This window comes from Necator americanus, chromosome III, assembly GCF_031761385.1.
Source record: "Necator americanus strain Aroian chromosome III, whole genome shotgun sequence".
In the NCBI taxonomy this organism is placed as follows: Eukaryota; Metazoa; Nematoda; class Chromadorea; order Rhabditida; family Ancylostomatidae; genus Necator; species Necator americanus.
Genome location: NC_087373.1, coordinates 34422499 through 34436600, shown reverse-complemented (window position 1 = coordinate 34436600; position 14102 = coordinate 34422499). Strand labels below are relative to the sequence as shown.

Genomic DNA, 14102 nt, shown 5'->3' with positions numbered 1-14102 from the left:
TTTAAGGAAGTAACAGAGAAAAAAGAAAGAAAAAGAAAAAGAGAAAAGCTGAGAAATTTCCCATAAAATGCAGGATGCAGCAAAAATATGACAATAAATCACCCAAAGGCATATTTCAAGCAGAAAGATCCAGACATCAAGAAGCAGACATATGCAGAAATAAATTGATTGAAACGCAGGAAAAAAATAAAGAAAGAAAAAAAGGAAGAGAGAAACTCAAAAGAACAACGAGAAACGCATAGGATTTGATCAACGAATTGAGTAGGGCATAAAAAACAACGTGGCCGTAACATTTCTTTACAGGACAACTAACACAAACTGGAAAATTTCCCTCGACAAGCATCGCAACAACGTACAACAACGTAAACGTTTTCAGAGGACGACGACGACAAAGTGCCGGCAGCGAACTGCGTGCGGCCAGCCGGCTGCGACAAATGCGACGGTTGCATCTCCTCGCGACCCGCGCACGGATCAATATTGGCGTCAGTGGTGTCGGCCCAAAGGAGAGCGCTATGGTGGGGCTTATCGATTTTTCACTGACAGTCGGTTGGCGCTGATGAGCCCGACGTCCTCCTGAGGTCCGGCACCAGTCGTTCGGACATCTCCACACACACTCCGTCCGCTTTCGATCGAATCGTCGTTTCGGTACAACTAACTGGAGCTGGTTCAAATCCATTTTTTTTCATATACTTAACAAGTCTCAAGCCATTCCTTTTCGATAAATTCACTTAACAATCAAATGTTTTATTTATTTTTTCATTACCAATCACAAGTCAACAATCAACAACGTGATATAATCGAGTAAAGAGACGTTATTAACCGTATCACACATCAAAGGAATACTTAATAACTCATTGATTTTCATATATACGCTCATATGATTAGCAACTAATCGATTCGAATTCTCACTTTAAATTCTACGATCAAACATGAAAGAATGTCACGATAAATAAATAGCTGGTTGGCTTTTTTATTTCCTCTTTTTGCGTTCCACTGAAGGACTTGCTGGACGAACGATTGAGATGAATGATCGGAAAAGTTCCAGAGATCGTCCCTATAAAAAGTTGAACGATGTGATTATAGTCGTAGAACGTTATAGATGATAGAAGAACAACTGCAACTTAAGAAATTGCAAAGATAAAAGGAAGGAAAACACAAAAACGCAAGAAAAGAAACGAGGAGAAAAGGGATGATAAGTAAAAACATTGGGAACGAAACAACAAATAAGGAAATGCTGGTTTAGAAGAAAAAAATCCCTACAAAGGGGAGAAGTGAGGAAAATGAGGTTTAGGTGAAAGAAAGACGGAACAACAAAAATGAAAATGAATAATTTCAATAAATTGGTGACGGAAAAGATTTGTAAGAAAAAAGAAATAGTAGTTTAAGTAAACGTATAAAATACGAAAAAAAGATAAAAGAAGAGCAAAAAGATTTACAAAGAACAGGAATCAATGGAGGGAACTTCAAAAAAAAAAAAAACTGAGTGAGACATTACCTGATTAAAGAACACCAATGCCAAAAGTCCAAAGAAGGGTAACGCCAGCAGTGATCCGGCACTTATTTCTACTTCTCCGGATCGTTTCGATGATGTAATTGGTATACGTACTACTCGTACAGGAGCATCCGTTGTAAAGAACACTGCGAATAGAAAGAATTATTTCTGACAACTTGTAACTACGATGCAATAAATCCTTCACGTACCCGTCTTAGCTGGGAATGTTTGATGTTGCCGATCCGGTTCAACTCTTACGGAATACTCTCTACCATCACGTGGAAGGTTGTTTAGGTAGAATACAGTAACCGGAGCATGGATTACTGACTGTGTAATTGTTTCACCGTCTCGTTGTACGTAAAGACGATACAAAGGTGGTATGGTCATCGTGCCGAATTCCATCTAAAGCTCCAGAAATGTTCACATATTCACGGTTATTACGCGGTAAGTAGAAGGCCCACCTCTACAGCAAGATCAGTACTTAGGTCGTACGGTGCAGCTACCATATCCAGTCCCTTTAAATCTTCAGCTGTCATTCGTACTTCGAATTGTGAGGGGAAACAGTGTGGAGCAGCAGCACCATCTGCGCCGGCTAAAAAAAAATGAAAATAAGAACAATTCTGCTCGATATGCTCTCTCTGGAGCACAAAATACATAATTTAGCTCATAAATTATCTAGAATTACACTAAAACCACCCACACTTAATTGAAACCCTGTATTGACAGCTAGGTTTCAACGCTCGGATACGGTAGGAGCCATCCTGAGTGGTTGTCGCCTCAGATTGATGTTGATCACATTGTTCTGACAGCGCTTCGATGATCACGCCCACTACAGCCGCTCCAGACATTTCTCGCACACGTCCGAACACACTAAACAGTTACAGAAAATCTACAGTACCCAGTATCTTCAGAAGCATCCTAATTAGTATTAGCGGAGCAATTCTATCACCTGAAGCTCCGCTAGCATTACCGTAACGCTGTTGGGTTAAGCATAACGATTTGGGATCCTTTGATTTCTGGTTTTGGATGTAGTGACTTATGGAATGATGGATGACCTGTTCAGGATGAGGCATTCGAGAGGATATGGTGCAAATGTTCCGACTTTCTCGGGTCTGACCAAAGCGACGACGCCAAAACGTTAGCCGTAAGAAGGAGCGTTAACAATTTTGGCTTTTGCTTCACATTGATAATCGAGTTGTCTTCAGTACTGTACTTCTGGATAGCTACGCTCAAATTGTGAAGGAACCTCAGACAGCCAAGGATTTCGACATGTGTAGATTCAGTTTCAATAGTCGCGAAACCATAATCCTTGTCCTTTCCTCACCGGTTCGGTTAATTACAGCCATAGCAATAGAATGGTGGTAAACAAGCGTCGTATCCACCGCTGTCTAGCTACGAACAATTTAAAGCAGAGAAATTCAGAAAAATGACTTATGTTCAGTGGAAACACGATATTTCCATGTTTTATCGTTGGGAAATCGACGAAATAGTCCAAAAAAGATGAAGATTTTTGATAGACGTAGTCCACTCTTATGAGGTAATGACTCAAAGATCTCAAAAAGAAACATATTTCAAAAATTTCGAGGTGAGTCTGCCTTGGCCATCATTTTTGCTTTTTAAATCACATAAAGCTGCCTAAATGCTTTCTCGAACATCTATTCAACTCACCTAAACGATACACGTTTTCCTCTTAGTTCGATATGTTCGTGTTGTCCTTCTTTCACCGCGATAGTTGTCGTAGAAGGTTCAAATTTGTACTCTTGCAGTATCGCACGAAGAAAGTACTCTCCAGGTGCCTTAAAATTCTTAAATTTTATTCTTAAATTCTTGAAATAATCTCTTAAGAGAAATAAAATTTGTCCTATTTTCTAGATAGGTGCTCTTGTGCCAAAACTTATGCACCATTACAAAGCTGCATGCATCACAAAAAAATCCTGACCAAGACTCAGTTGGACACAATCACTCATGCAAGATTTTTCCGTTTTCGAGAGAGATCCGTTACAAGAAAAAAAACAGGTGAATTCAACCCGTTAAAATTGAATTCAAGTGTCTTTGCTTCGTGCTCACTCTGAGAACTCGATCCGTAAAAGATTTTATGACCTCACTCGGTCTTACTACCTACAACTTGCCCAACAATTAAAGATTTTCGTGCCGCGATCCTTAGCCGGATTTAAAATGTTCGGATACCTGGACGTAGAGACGATTTTTTGAAAATATTCTGCTGATTTATGTATTATTTTATAATTATCATCGAGTGAAGTTGAACGAATATTAAAATGATTGGGGCCAGAACTTGTTGCTACTCAAGTAATCCGCTTCCAAAGTTCACTGTAGATCGCGCATGCACGCAGTGTATTGTATTGGAATCAAATCCTGGAGAAATTGACTTTTACATTCTTGTTCTTTTCGTGACACTTCCCTTCACCTTCTCTTTCTCACTTCGATTCTTACACTTTTGAAGATTCGAATCAACTTCATGTGAACATTTTTTTGTTACACTTTTGAAGGTACCAGTTTAATTGCACTCTGGACGAAACGGTATTTATCCAAAATATTTCTTCGTGCAAAATCAAAATCGTTTTCTTTTTATATTTTTGCTCTCTGCGCCCCGTTATGACACTTCTATTATTTTTGAAATTGCCAAAGAACTACAGGAGTAAATTTTTGTTAACCGCTCAGTTTACGGTTATGTACTGGCATTCCAGCATCCTTCACAATCCTAGCTCTTAACTTACACGATAAAGTCAAGCACTTTGAGGTCGAGTGCTACTTTTAAGATAATGAAACCATTGCACATATGTCGACGTATAGTAGGGTCCAAACGACATGAACCACGGTGCAGTTGCGTAAGCGGCTGCGCTTGGAGCGGTGCGGTGGGGCGTAGCGGTTAGGATCGAATCAGGATCTTTGCTAGCACCATTTTTCGCTACAGTTTTTGATGGTTCCGCCCCGATTCCAACTGTTCGATTCAATAGCGATTCCATCGCGCCGCTTCGAAGGTAGCGCTTACGCAATGCTTATGTGCCGTGCTTCATGTCGTTCTGAACCTACTACAATTAAAGGGCGTGTGGCTCCTCTTATTCCCATTACATATATGGACGATTCAGCTTAACATCATTTATCGAGTTTTACAGTACTCTCACAGCTTCCTCCCACACATTGTTCTGGCCTTTTTTAAAGGTTTCATCCCACGAATCTGAGGTGGTACGGATTTCAGGTGGAGTATTCGTATACGGGATCGTAGATTATGGAGAGGGGGCGATCCCGTCCATTTCTTCCTAGTTGCCGTGAAAAAAAAACGTCCCGGAAGATGCAGCGCGTGCACAAGGCTGGCGCGCCCCAATCGAACTCGCTGTAGAAAATAGCGCGCCGGATAGTTCGAAGCCGTATCGTCCGGGCAGTTTTTTAGGAAGAAATTAGGAAGAAATGGACGAAATCACTCTTCTCTCCATAATCTACGATCCCGTATACGAATACTCCACCTGAAATCCGTACCACCTCAGATTAGTGGGGTGGTGCCTTTAAAGTACCCGTTATACATAAGGGTCTGTTGCTCCTTCCTAGATTCGTAGGCGGCGAAGAATCACAAAAATCGATTGTAGCTATGGAAGAGCTTCTTAGAGGCAACAAACAACAAAATTGAGGGTAATAAGATCGGAATGTGGGACTTTCAATGGACGGCGCAGTAAGATGATTTTTTTTTAATATTGATGAGCTATCATTACTACTATTATTACTACTTTCAGGTAGTTCTGATTTTCACTTAGCTGTACAGATGACGTATTGGGATCTCTCCACGAATAAATGGGAGTAGTGATCTAGTTGACGAGTGTGATCGCGGTGAGGAAACAAAAACAAGAAACAGAAAAAGAAATAGCGACAACAACCCACTGATTCTCCGCCGCTCGCAGATGCGGTGCATACGCCTGCACATCCAGAAGTGGCATGTTATTTGGTGTCTCGTAGGAGGCTCCAAAGCGGCAATGCCAGTTCTCACGCCGCTTTCCAGGACAATTAGAGGAAATTGAGCGTGAGTGAGCACTCGTGAACTAGCCCTACTTGTCGGTGGTTTTAATTCCTCTATTGTGTTTTAAGCCAACCAATCGTGGCGCCAACACGAACAATACGCCGACAATCACTTGCGTGTTAGTTAGTAACTGCACCGCTTTGTACGTAACCGCTCATATGACATTAAACCGTAAGTCATTTTTTTCCCAATGAACGAGTCGTTACCGTTAATGGACGTTGCAGAGGCGCTCAAAAGAGAAACTCACTGCGATTTTACATGTTTTTACTTCCTAACAACGCATCACATCCGTCGTTTTTCCCAAATAAAAATAAAAATTTACCAATCCAACAAAGTTAATCTCCCCGTTTTTGTCAATCATAGTGTTACTGCGATAATCCTTCTCACCAACTATTGATAACAACACATCATCTAGACGTTCGGAAGTTGCCATGTCGGACTGAAATGAAGCAAATACAACCAGTACAGCAGCAGTACAAATTTGTCAAATAAAACCGTGTTCTAGGATATTTGCAACATTAAAACTTGAAAATAACATCAAGAAACTCACCACTACTACCGTAAGTTTGCTTAACTTCATGCTAAGAATCTGCCCAACATGACCTGGTTTCTCGCTGAACGAATAACCATCCAGTTCAGCGGTTATTTTTATGTCTTGCACTCGACGAACAGGACCAATTCTACAAATAGTTTTTCTATAAGTCTAACAGCAAATTGGTGGAGTTAATGGATTTCCACCTCTCACGTACAAGAAGCCATATAATGCAAAACTTTAAAAAAATGTCTATGGGTGGGAAAATTACCTGTACTTTCCTTTCGAATCCGAGACCGTTTCGAAGTAAACATTCACATCTTTCTCGTGTTTTGCTGTAATCTGAAATTCAACACATTTTACTCTCTCCGTTGCTAGTTCGAACTTTTATTAGTATATACAAAAAACATCAGTCGAGACCAGAATTAAATTATTTTTGCTCAGTCGAGCTAACGTGTCGTATTGACAGTAATGTAGGAATGCATAGATATCGATTGGAACCAATTACACTCAAAGGCACTATCCAACCAGTGATATCTTCACCAGAAAATTTTTTTAAACTCATTATAAAAAATATTGATACAAAAAATCATATAACAAATAACTAACCACATATATTTCACCATATAACTAACCTTTACTCCAGATACTGGTGGTGTTATCGATCCGTCAATGAAAATCCCTTTAGTAGCGATGAATGTCACAACATTTTCTGCACAGTCACCTCTAAAACGTCCAGTTAACAAATAACACGATTTTTAAAATGTTAGCAAAAAGAAAATGAGAAAACCTGAATCGTAGTGCAAAAGAGGGTGGATCGAAAAGATGAGTAGCCGAATGTGGTGTCATCACAACATCTCCGTTTGAAGTAAGCGGCTCATGGAATGCAAATACGCCGTTTGAACTTACAGAGACATCGCGTTCACCGGCGCCAGACCTCAAGTCGACATTTTGGAAAAAAAAGCAAGGAACCAAAAAGAATTCTGAACAACTAAGTAAATAATAAAACAATAAACTTCTGAAGAACTCTGAACATTGAATGAAAAACAAACAATAACTCACTTGACTTTAACAATAAAACCACTTCCATCAGTACTCTTGATAGCACCCGTTATTTTTGCATCCATAGCTTTCGCCTCATAGACTTGATCCGAGGCAACTAAAATACCCTATTAAGAGCAAATTTTGTTTTAAAAAAAAAAAAACTACTTCACAGCAAAAGGTACCCATAAAAGCCAGCAAACAGAGTTTCGGAACGTAAGAACGATTTCCACAAAAGTAGTTATCTAACCAGTAACAGTTTGAAACAGTCTACTAGTAGTCCCTCTGGATAAAATCGTCCCTCTCCATTTTTTGTGATTAAAAACGAAGGAATTATTCTTAAAGAAGGATAACATACCACTGATGTCGAATTGCTGAGGATCGAAATTCATGCACGAAATCAGATGGACATGATAGCGTCCTTGAACGGGCACACAAACCGACGACAACCCTGCTGGAGCGTTGACATCTCCTTTCAGCTGTTTCTTATCGCTGTGGGACCATTTCTGAACTCAAGAAAATAAAAGGAGCTCCAGAAAAAATTTGAGCCATTCACTGTACAGCTCCATCAAATTATTGAAGAATTTGAGTGCTCAAAAGCAAATGTATCCGAAACCTTTGTTAATATATCTTTCAAATTTTTCTTTTCGCAGATTTACAAGTTCTTTCAAATTTAGAATTTAAATATTACTAGTTGGTGTAGAACGCCTATTGTTTTTAAAGGATGAAACAAATGATAAAACTGAAGTAAAACCCACTAGCTGTGCCGAGTGACTCAACTGAATACTGGCTGAGAAGCCGCTCTGCACAAAATGCACCGGTTGTGGGCGAACTTTTTCGACTACCAGAGGAAGTTCGCGTTGTTCCCAACACGCTCTATCGCCTTCATTGATGTGAACTGAGAAAAAAAGCAAAATAAAAGGAAGACTGCACTGAAATGATATGATATGAGCTGCTCAACCAAGAATTAAAGAGCAATGATTTTGAAAAGATGAACTGAACTACTATTGAAAAACTAATAGATGAATAAATCTATCGTCGTCGTCTCTACCTTTGTAATTTCCTGGTCCGATATTCTTGAAGACAAATTCGTCCTTTCCACTTACTGTATCAACGACATTTCCTCCATGTAATAGTGAGATGGACAGCGTTTCACAGGTGCCTAGAAAATATGTAAATTGATATTCATTCTTTAAAAAAAATACAAATACTAAGAGTGAGATGAGCCCAAATCAAAATCATAAAACCGTATAAATGCGGTACCCAGACACAGAGAATCGTGACAACGACATCTGATGGTGGTTTCAACACTCACCTATACAGGTGACCAGTACTACAGCATCCGTCTTAAAATGTGTGAAACGGAGATCATGAACAGAGCTCGCCGTTACGTCAATATCCAGTGATCTCGGAGTTAATGTCGAAGATACATCAGCAGGCTTCAAATTTTGGAAATTAATTAAGGAAACACTCCGGTGAGAAAAAATGTCTCAAGGCACAAAGAAGGTCCCATCATTAACGCACCGAAATAGTATATTTCGCTGGAGCAACCATCTTACAGAATTTTCCATCCGATCCTGGCCGAATTGAAACAGTGTCTGCATTATTGCTGCGTTTCAACACCAGAGGTGTGGCTATCTGTTCTGAGGCAGTCTTTTCCACACTTCCACACACTTCGAACCTTAAACTTGGATACTATGGGCACAGCAAATGTACAACACATCACTATTGCCTCAAATTTCCCTCTTCGAGGATAGAGAAATCAAACCGTTTTGAATGCTGAATTTTACACAGCCAATTACAAAAATACGAGGGGCAAGTAGAGCCTGTTTTCAGTTCCGTTGGCTGTTATATGAAGAGAAAATAAAACAAAAGAAAACTAACAACAATATGTCACATATACATTGATTTTACATCAGAAATAATATGGTAATATAATGTAACACGTACCCTTCGACTTTAACATCGTTAATCTTAATGTGTGGCAGCTTTAACGTATTCTTTTCGACGCTAAACACGGTGTGAGGTGCTTTGGCGGTGATCTCGAGAGTTCCCTCCTGTAACAGCTACTGTCTTAATCTGCACCTGATAAAGTATAGAAAATAGAAAAAGTAGGTAAAAAAATAGAAATGAGAGGTAAGAGACAGGAAAAATACACAATGCAACATCCAGAAAAAGAAGTCAAAAAATGAAAATACAATAACAAACAATGTATTCAACATGTATCTCTCTTTCGCTCACCTTCAGATCACTAAGCGTATAATAACCATTCGAATCGGTTTCAGTCACTTTTTTCCCACCCACAAGAACTTCAGCTCCAGCAACTCCTTTCCCACCCACAACGACTCGTCCACGGGCTGTGAAACCGGTCACAGAGAAGGCAACCTCAAAACGTACGGATTCAATACATGTCTCAAATATTCATAGAAACGACCCAGAAAATCACCTTAACAGCATGATCTTTGACGTGAACTTCTTGTACCGAAGGTGAGAATAAAAACTCCGTTTCTCCATCTTTATAATCTGCTTTAGCGAAATATACACCTGATGGTAAGCAAGGAACGATAACTTGTCCCTCAGCAGAAGTGATTCCGATCGGACAGATGAACTTTACATTTTCTATTCCACTGACGGGAGTAGTGATAGGTTTACATTTTTCAAGCTGCAACCAGAAATACACAAGATATAGAGAGTTTTGAACAAATCTTAAATCGTCGTCCAACCTCAGGCATTGTCTCTGAATAGAGAGTGATTCTCACTCCAGGTAGGGGACGATCCTTGTTCATTACCGATGCAGTAAACTGATATCCAGCTATTCGGAGGTCTGGTTTTATTAGTACTGGAGCATTTTTCACCTAAACATGTATAAGATCAACACTTTACTCATATTAGTGCTTCTACGATGCTAATAGTAGCACTACGACCTCAAAATGGACTGATTTTCACAAAAAATAATCTCTAATAAATAATAAAAATAAAAAAAAATGGGTGCATATTATCTCTCATGCATAGGTTCGGCATCAACAGGAACAGAAGAAGCTATTTAGTAAGACATGCAGATTCTGAACAGTTAAAGCAATCAAATTTAACAAATTGTGGAACAAACCTCAACAATTGCCTTCCCATGACTTATGCACACCGATGAATCAGCTCCCGTTGATACCTCGTACTTTCCTGGAAATTTCTATAACATAGACGAAGCTCTAGGTCTGAAAGGCTATCCAATCAAAAAAAAAAATCTAATCGACGGCATTTTGCCTATGAGATCAAATTTCTGATAGTCAACGATATTGAATGGACAAAATAGCCAGTGTGCTACGGAATTCAATTACTTCTTCGACTATTTCTCAGAGATTTTCCATTTTCAGACAAACTGTCACTGTTAACCGTTCTTCGTAGAACCGTTTCAAAATCAAATAGAATTTGCTGCTGACTAGCCGAATAAGCGCTTATGAATCAACAGAACTGTAGCTAGGACAATGAGTAAATAAGCTAAAAAACATACCTGCCACAGCTCGGAAAGAATACTTCCCATTTTCAGTCGTTGTTGCAGTATCAATGACTTTTCCATCCTGTTTTAACGTCAATGAGAGACCAGTTGGGCCTTTTCCCGATCCACCATCAACTACTCCATGGATAGAAAATCCTACATTTGTATTTGCAGAATAGAGAAGATATGTTATTCTCATGTATAATTCAAAAACAGACTATTTTAAAGCGTAAGACCGAAGGGAGTTAACCAAACAATTGAATGCATTCCAAACCTACTACGCACACAAAAGAACCAAATCAGAACTGACCTGCCAGAAAGAAATTAATGTCTTCGTTCTTGCTGCACGGATCATTGAAACCGTCGAGTTTGAAGTCGAAGGTTTCTGGTTCTGAAGAAAAAAAGATTATTTAATGGGATAAATAACAGATTCTAAGCATTAAATTGTCTTTGTAGTCTCCTTACATCTTAGAAAACTTCAAGAAAAAAAGAACAATTGCCCTTCGTCAGGCAATATAAATTTCTGTCTATTAGAAAATTATGTTCTATACGTCTCATGCAACACATTGAATCTTCTATTTTTGCTGCTCTACAAAAAAATGTTAGCAGATTCAATGTGTTACGTAAAAATCCTGGACATCCTTTTCTTAAAATGTCACTGTTAGATTTTGTCATCACTGAAAAATTGCGGACAAAATAAGAGCACAGTTTTATTATCGAAACTGACTGTACAAATAGCAGAGAAATAAAATTAGGAATGATCCCAGCCATAGGACTTTACTGTTTATTTTCAAAATATTTCGAACTTCAGTACTGCATCGCTTAATCCACTGATGGATTTTTACACAGTACAAGAAAAAAGCTAACATGCAGTCCAAGCTTCCAAACTTCTCTTAAAAATTGATTTTAGCAAGATACATCATATAGTTCAGACACGGTTTTTTTTTCAGGAGAGAATGAGGCATACAAAGATAAAGATAAAATACTACAAAAATTGTGAGTACGAGAAAGACGCAGTACTACTTACCAAAATACCATCCTTCTGGAGCTGAGACTTTCAACGAATAACGTCCCTTATTGTATATTGGAATCATGTAGTACCCGTTTTGTGGATTGCATTCCTCTTCATGTTTCAAGTGACCTTCAGGAGTTAGAAGTTTGACCTGAACAACAATTACGTTATGCAAATTTCAAACTAAGCTAAGCACATAGCAATTCCTACCAGCACCATATATAGTCCGGTCAAAACGACATGAATCACGAGTGTAGTTGCGGTGCATTTGGGTACGCGCTCGAAACGGCGCGGTGGAGGCAACAGTTGGGACCGAGTTGGGACCGCCGCAAACTGCAGCGATGAGTGGTGCAAGCAAGATTTTTAATGCGCTCCTAGCCGCTACGCTTCACTGAAGCGCCTCGAGAGGCGCCGCATACGCAGTTGCGTACGTGCTTTATGTCGTTCTGACCCTACTATATATCAGCCGTAATAGAAGGACGAACAAATTAGTGATATTTGCATTTCAATCAAGTTCATTTTGATTTTTTTATGAACAACATGACGTTTCACAAGTCTTCAAACATGTCACTACTCTCTAACATCAATCAGATGACTTTGTTTATCAAAAATAAGCAGATTTATCCGAACACTTCTGGACGCTAGGTGACCTCCTTCATTTTTCGGGGATCTTCATTACTTGCGCTGCACTTGCATGAGCTAAACCTCCTTCACTTGAAGAGGGTCCGGCTCCTCCCTATCGCACCTATATATTTATCTTAGAATTTATCAGACACCTTAATAGAACGTTTTCACGCTTAAATACGCAATTACTAAGATAAAGTAGTCAATTACTCCAAGTCCAAAACCACCACTACATTTAACACTATTAAATTCTACAATTTAATATTAGGGTCGAGTGAAAACTACCTGAAACTCAGTACAGTTGCGTAAGCGCCTACGCTACGCTAGTAGCGGTGGAGTGAGTGGTTGCAACCGAGTTGGAACCATAGCTTCACTCGAACTGCAGCGATTTATTGGAGGTAGCGAGGGTCTTACCTCGATCCCAACCGCTCCCTCCAGCGTTTCGCTTCCGCTTACACAACTACACCGAGCATCAGGTGGTTTGACCTGACTTTCTCATAGGTCAAACGCTTATTATAAATAGATAATCATAGCTTCCACTATCATTCTAAAATAGCGACGAAGTCGACGCTCACCTGGATCTTTGAATAATCGATTGGTACGTTAGACTTCACAAATCCACCACAACTATAAATATCTGCTAAGGCATAGGTGAGTACTCCAAACAACAAAACTGCCTTCTTCATCATCTGTTGACCCAAGCTAGAACATTTCATGATATTCAAACGAAAATATTAGGTATGTGAAAATAAAGAGGCGGAAGAGAACAGCAACAAGCAACCGAATATCGAAAATACAACGAAAACCTTCTATTGGTTAATGGCAGAGCTATTCAGACCCAAAAATCTGTAACAGCATAGATAACCTGGCGAAAAAGAGATACAAGTAGAGAAATGTCTTAAAAACTCTTTCCAAGGAACATCAACCAATCACGGGTACTTTTATGAATCGTCCGATTATTTTTAACTCTGAAATGCTCGAATTTCGGCAAAAATCATTTTAAAAAACTCACCTAAAAACAGAAAATTTAGCTATCATGTTTTTCTTACACCTACTACAGTAGGGAGAACATATATGGTAGAGTCAAAACGACATGAAGTTCGATGCAGTTGCGTAAGCCGCTGCGTTCGAAGCGGCGCGGTTGAGCTAGCGGTTGGAATCCAGGAAGGTTTATCGCGAACTGCAGCGATGAGTTTTGCTAACAAGGGTCCAACCTCAATCCCAATCGCTAGCTCCACATCCCCACTCCAAGCACAGTCGCTTACGCAACTGCACCGAACTTCATGTCGTTTTGATCCGACTACAATTCGCAGTGGTTTGATTCCTGGGCAGAAAAAGCAGAAAAAACAGCAGCCTATCAGACAAAGGCTATCGAGTAATCTGTTGGTTATATGGTTAACTGGAATACCATTGTTGTCGAGTAAAAAAAATAAAAATATCAGAAAAGCTGGAAACAAACTGATGGGACAACCTAATACAATTGTATAGGCAGAAAAAACCATACAAAGCCTCTAAATATGGATTACTACCAAATTAGGGGAAAGAAAAACCCAATACGTAAAAAAAACGAACAGCAGCAAATTCATAGAAAATCTTCCTCATTCTCATAGTTGGAATTGTCGAACATACAAACGTATGTTACATACACACAGACGTTATATATTTCAAATACGTTGATTAGCATGTCTTAGTAAATAGACAGGACATGTAAATGTCACAATGTCCCAATAATTATCCAAGCGAAAAATGAAAAATAAAAATGTGAACATCCTAGGATGGCTTCCGGCTTCGAAAGAAATTTTTCCATGAGAATGCGTGTTCTAGGATCTACAATCGTAGCAGGAGTTCAAATCCCACACAAAAGCCACACTGCAATCAACGAAC

General features: G+C 39.3%; 1 protein-coding gene across 2 annotated transcripts; it reads right to left on the bottom strand.

Annotated features, from left to right (window-relative positions):
- Positions 1-970: 970 nt before the first annotated feature.
- RB195_011895 (uncharacterized protein) lies at positions 971-13256 on the bottom strand (the record flags this gene model as incomplete). Of its 2 annotated transcripts, XM_064193499.1 has the most annotated exons (27): positions 971-1054; positions 1496-1638; positions 1702-1894; positions 1954-2084; positions 2193-2362; positions 3161-3288; positions 5842-5958; positions 6070-6199; positions 6323-6393; positions 6687-6777; positions 6842-6988; positions 7114-7210; positions 7451-7598; positions 7851-7990; positions 8144-8254; positions 8408-8531; positions 8617-8773; positions 9043-9149; positions 9334-9477; positions 9539-9754; positions 9816-9947; positions 10199-10266; positions 10598-10738; positions 10893-10973; positions 11610-11745; positions 12794-12920; positions 13231-13256. In XM_064193499.1, 27 exons carry the CDS (start codon positions 13254-13256, stop codon positions 971-973), a joined length of 3360 nt encoding a protein of 1119 aa, XP_064051082.1. The 2 variants fall into 2 exon arrangements, with proteins under 2 accessions (XP_064051082.1, XP_064051083.1); XM_064193500.1 differs by lacking the exon at positions 13231-13256 and having other exon boundaries at positions 12794-12907.
- Positions 13257-14102: the final 846 nt, after the last annotated feature.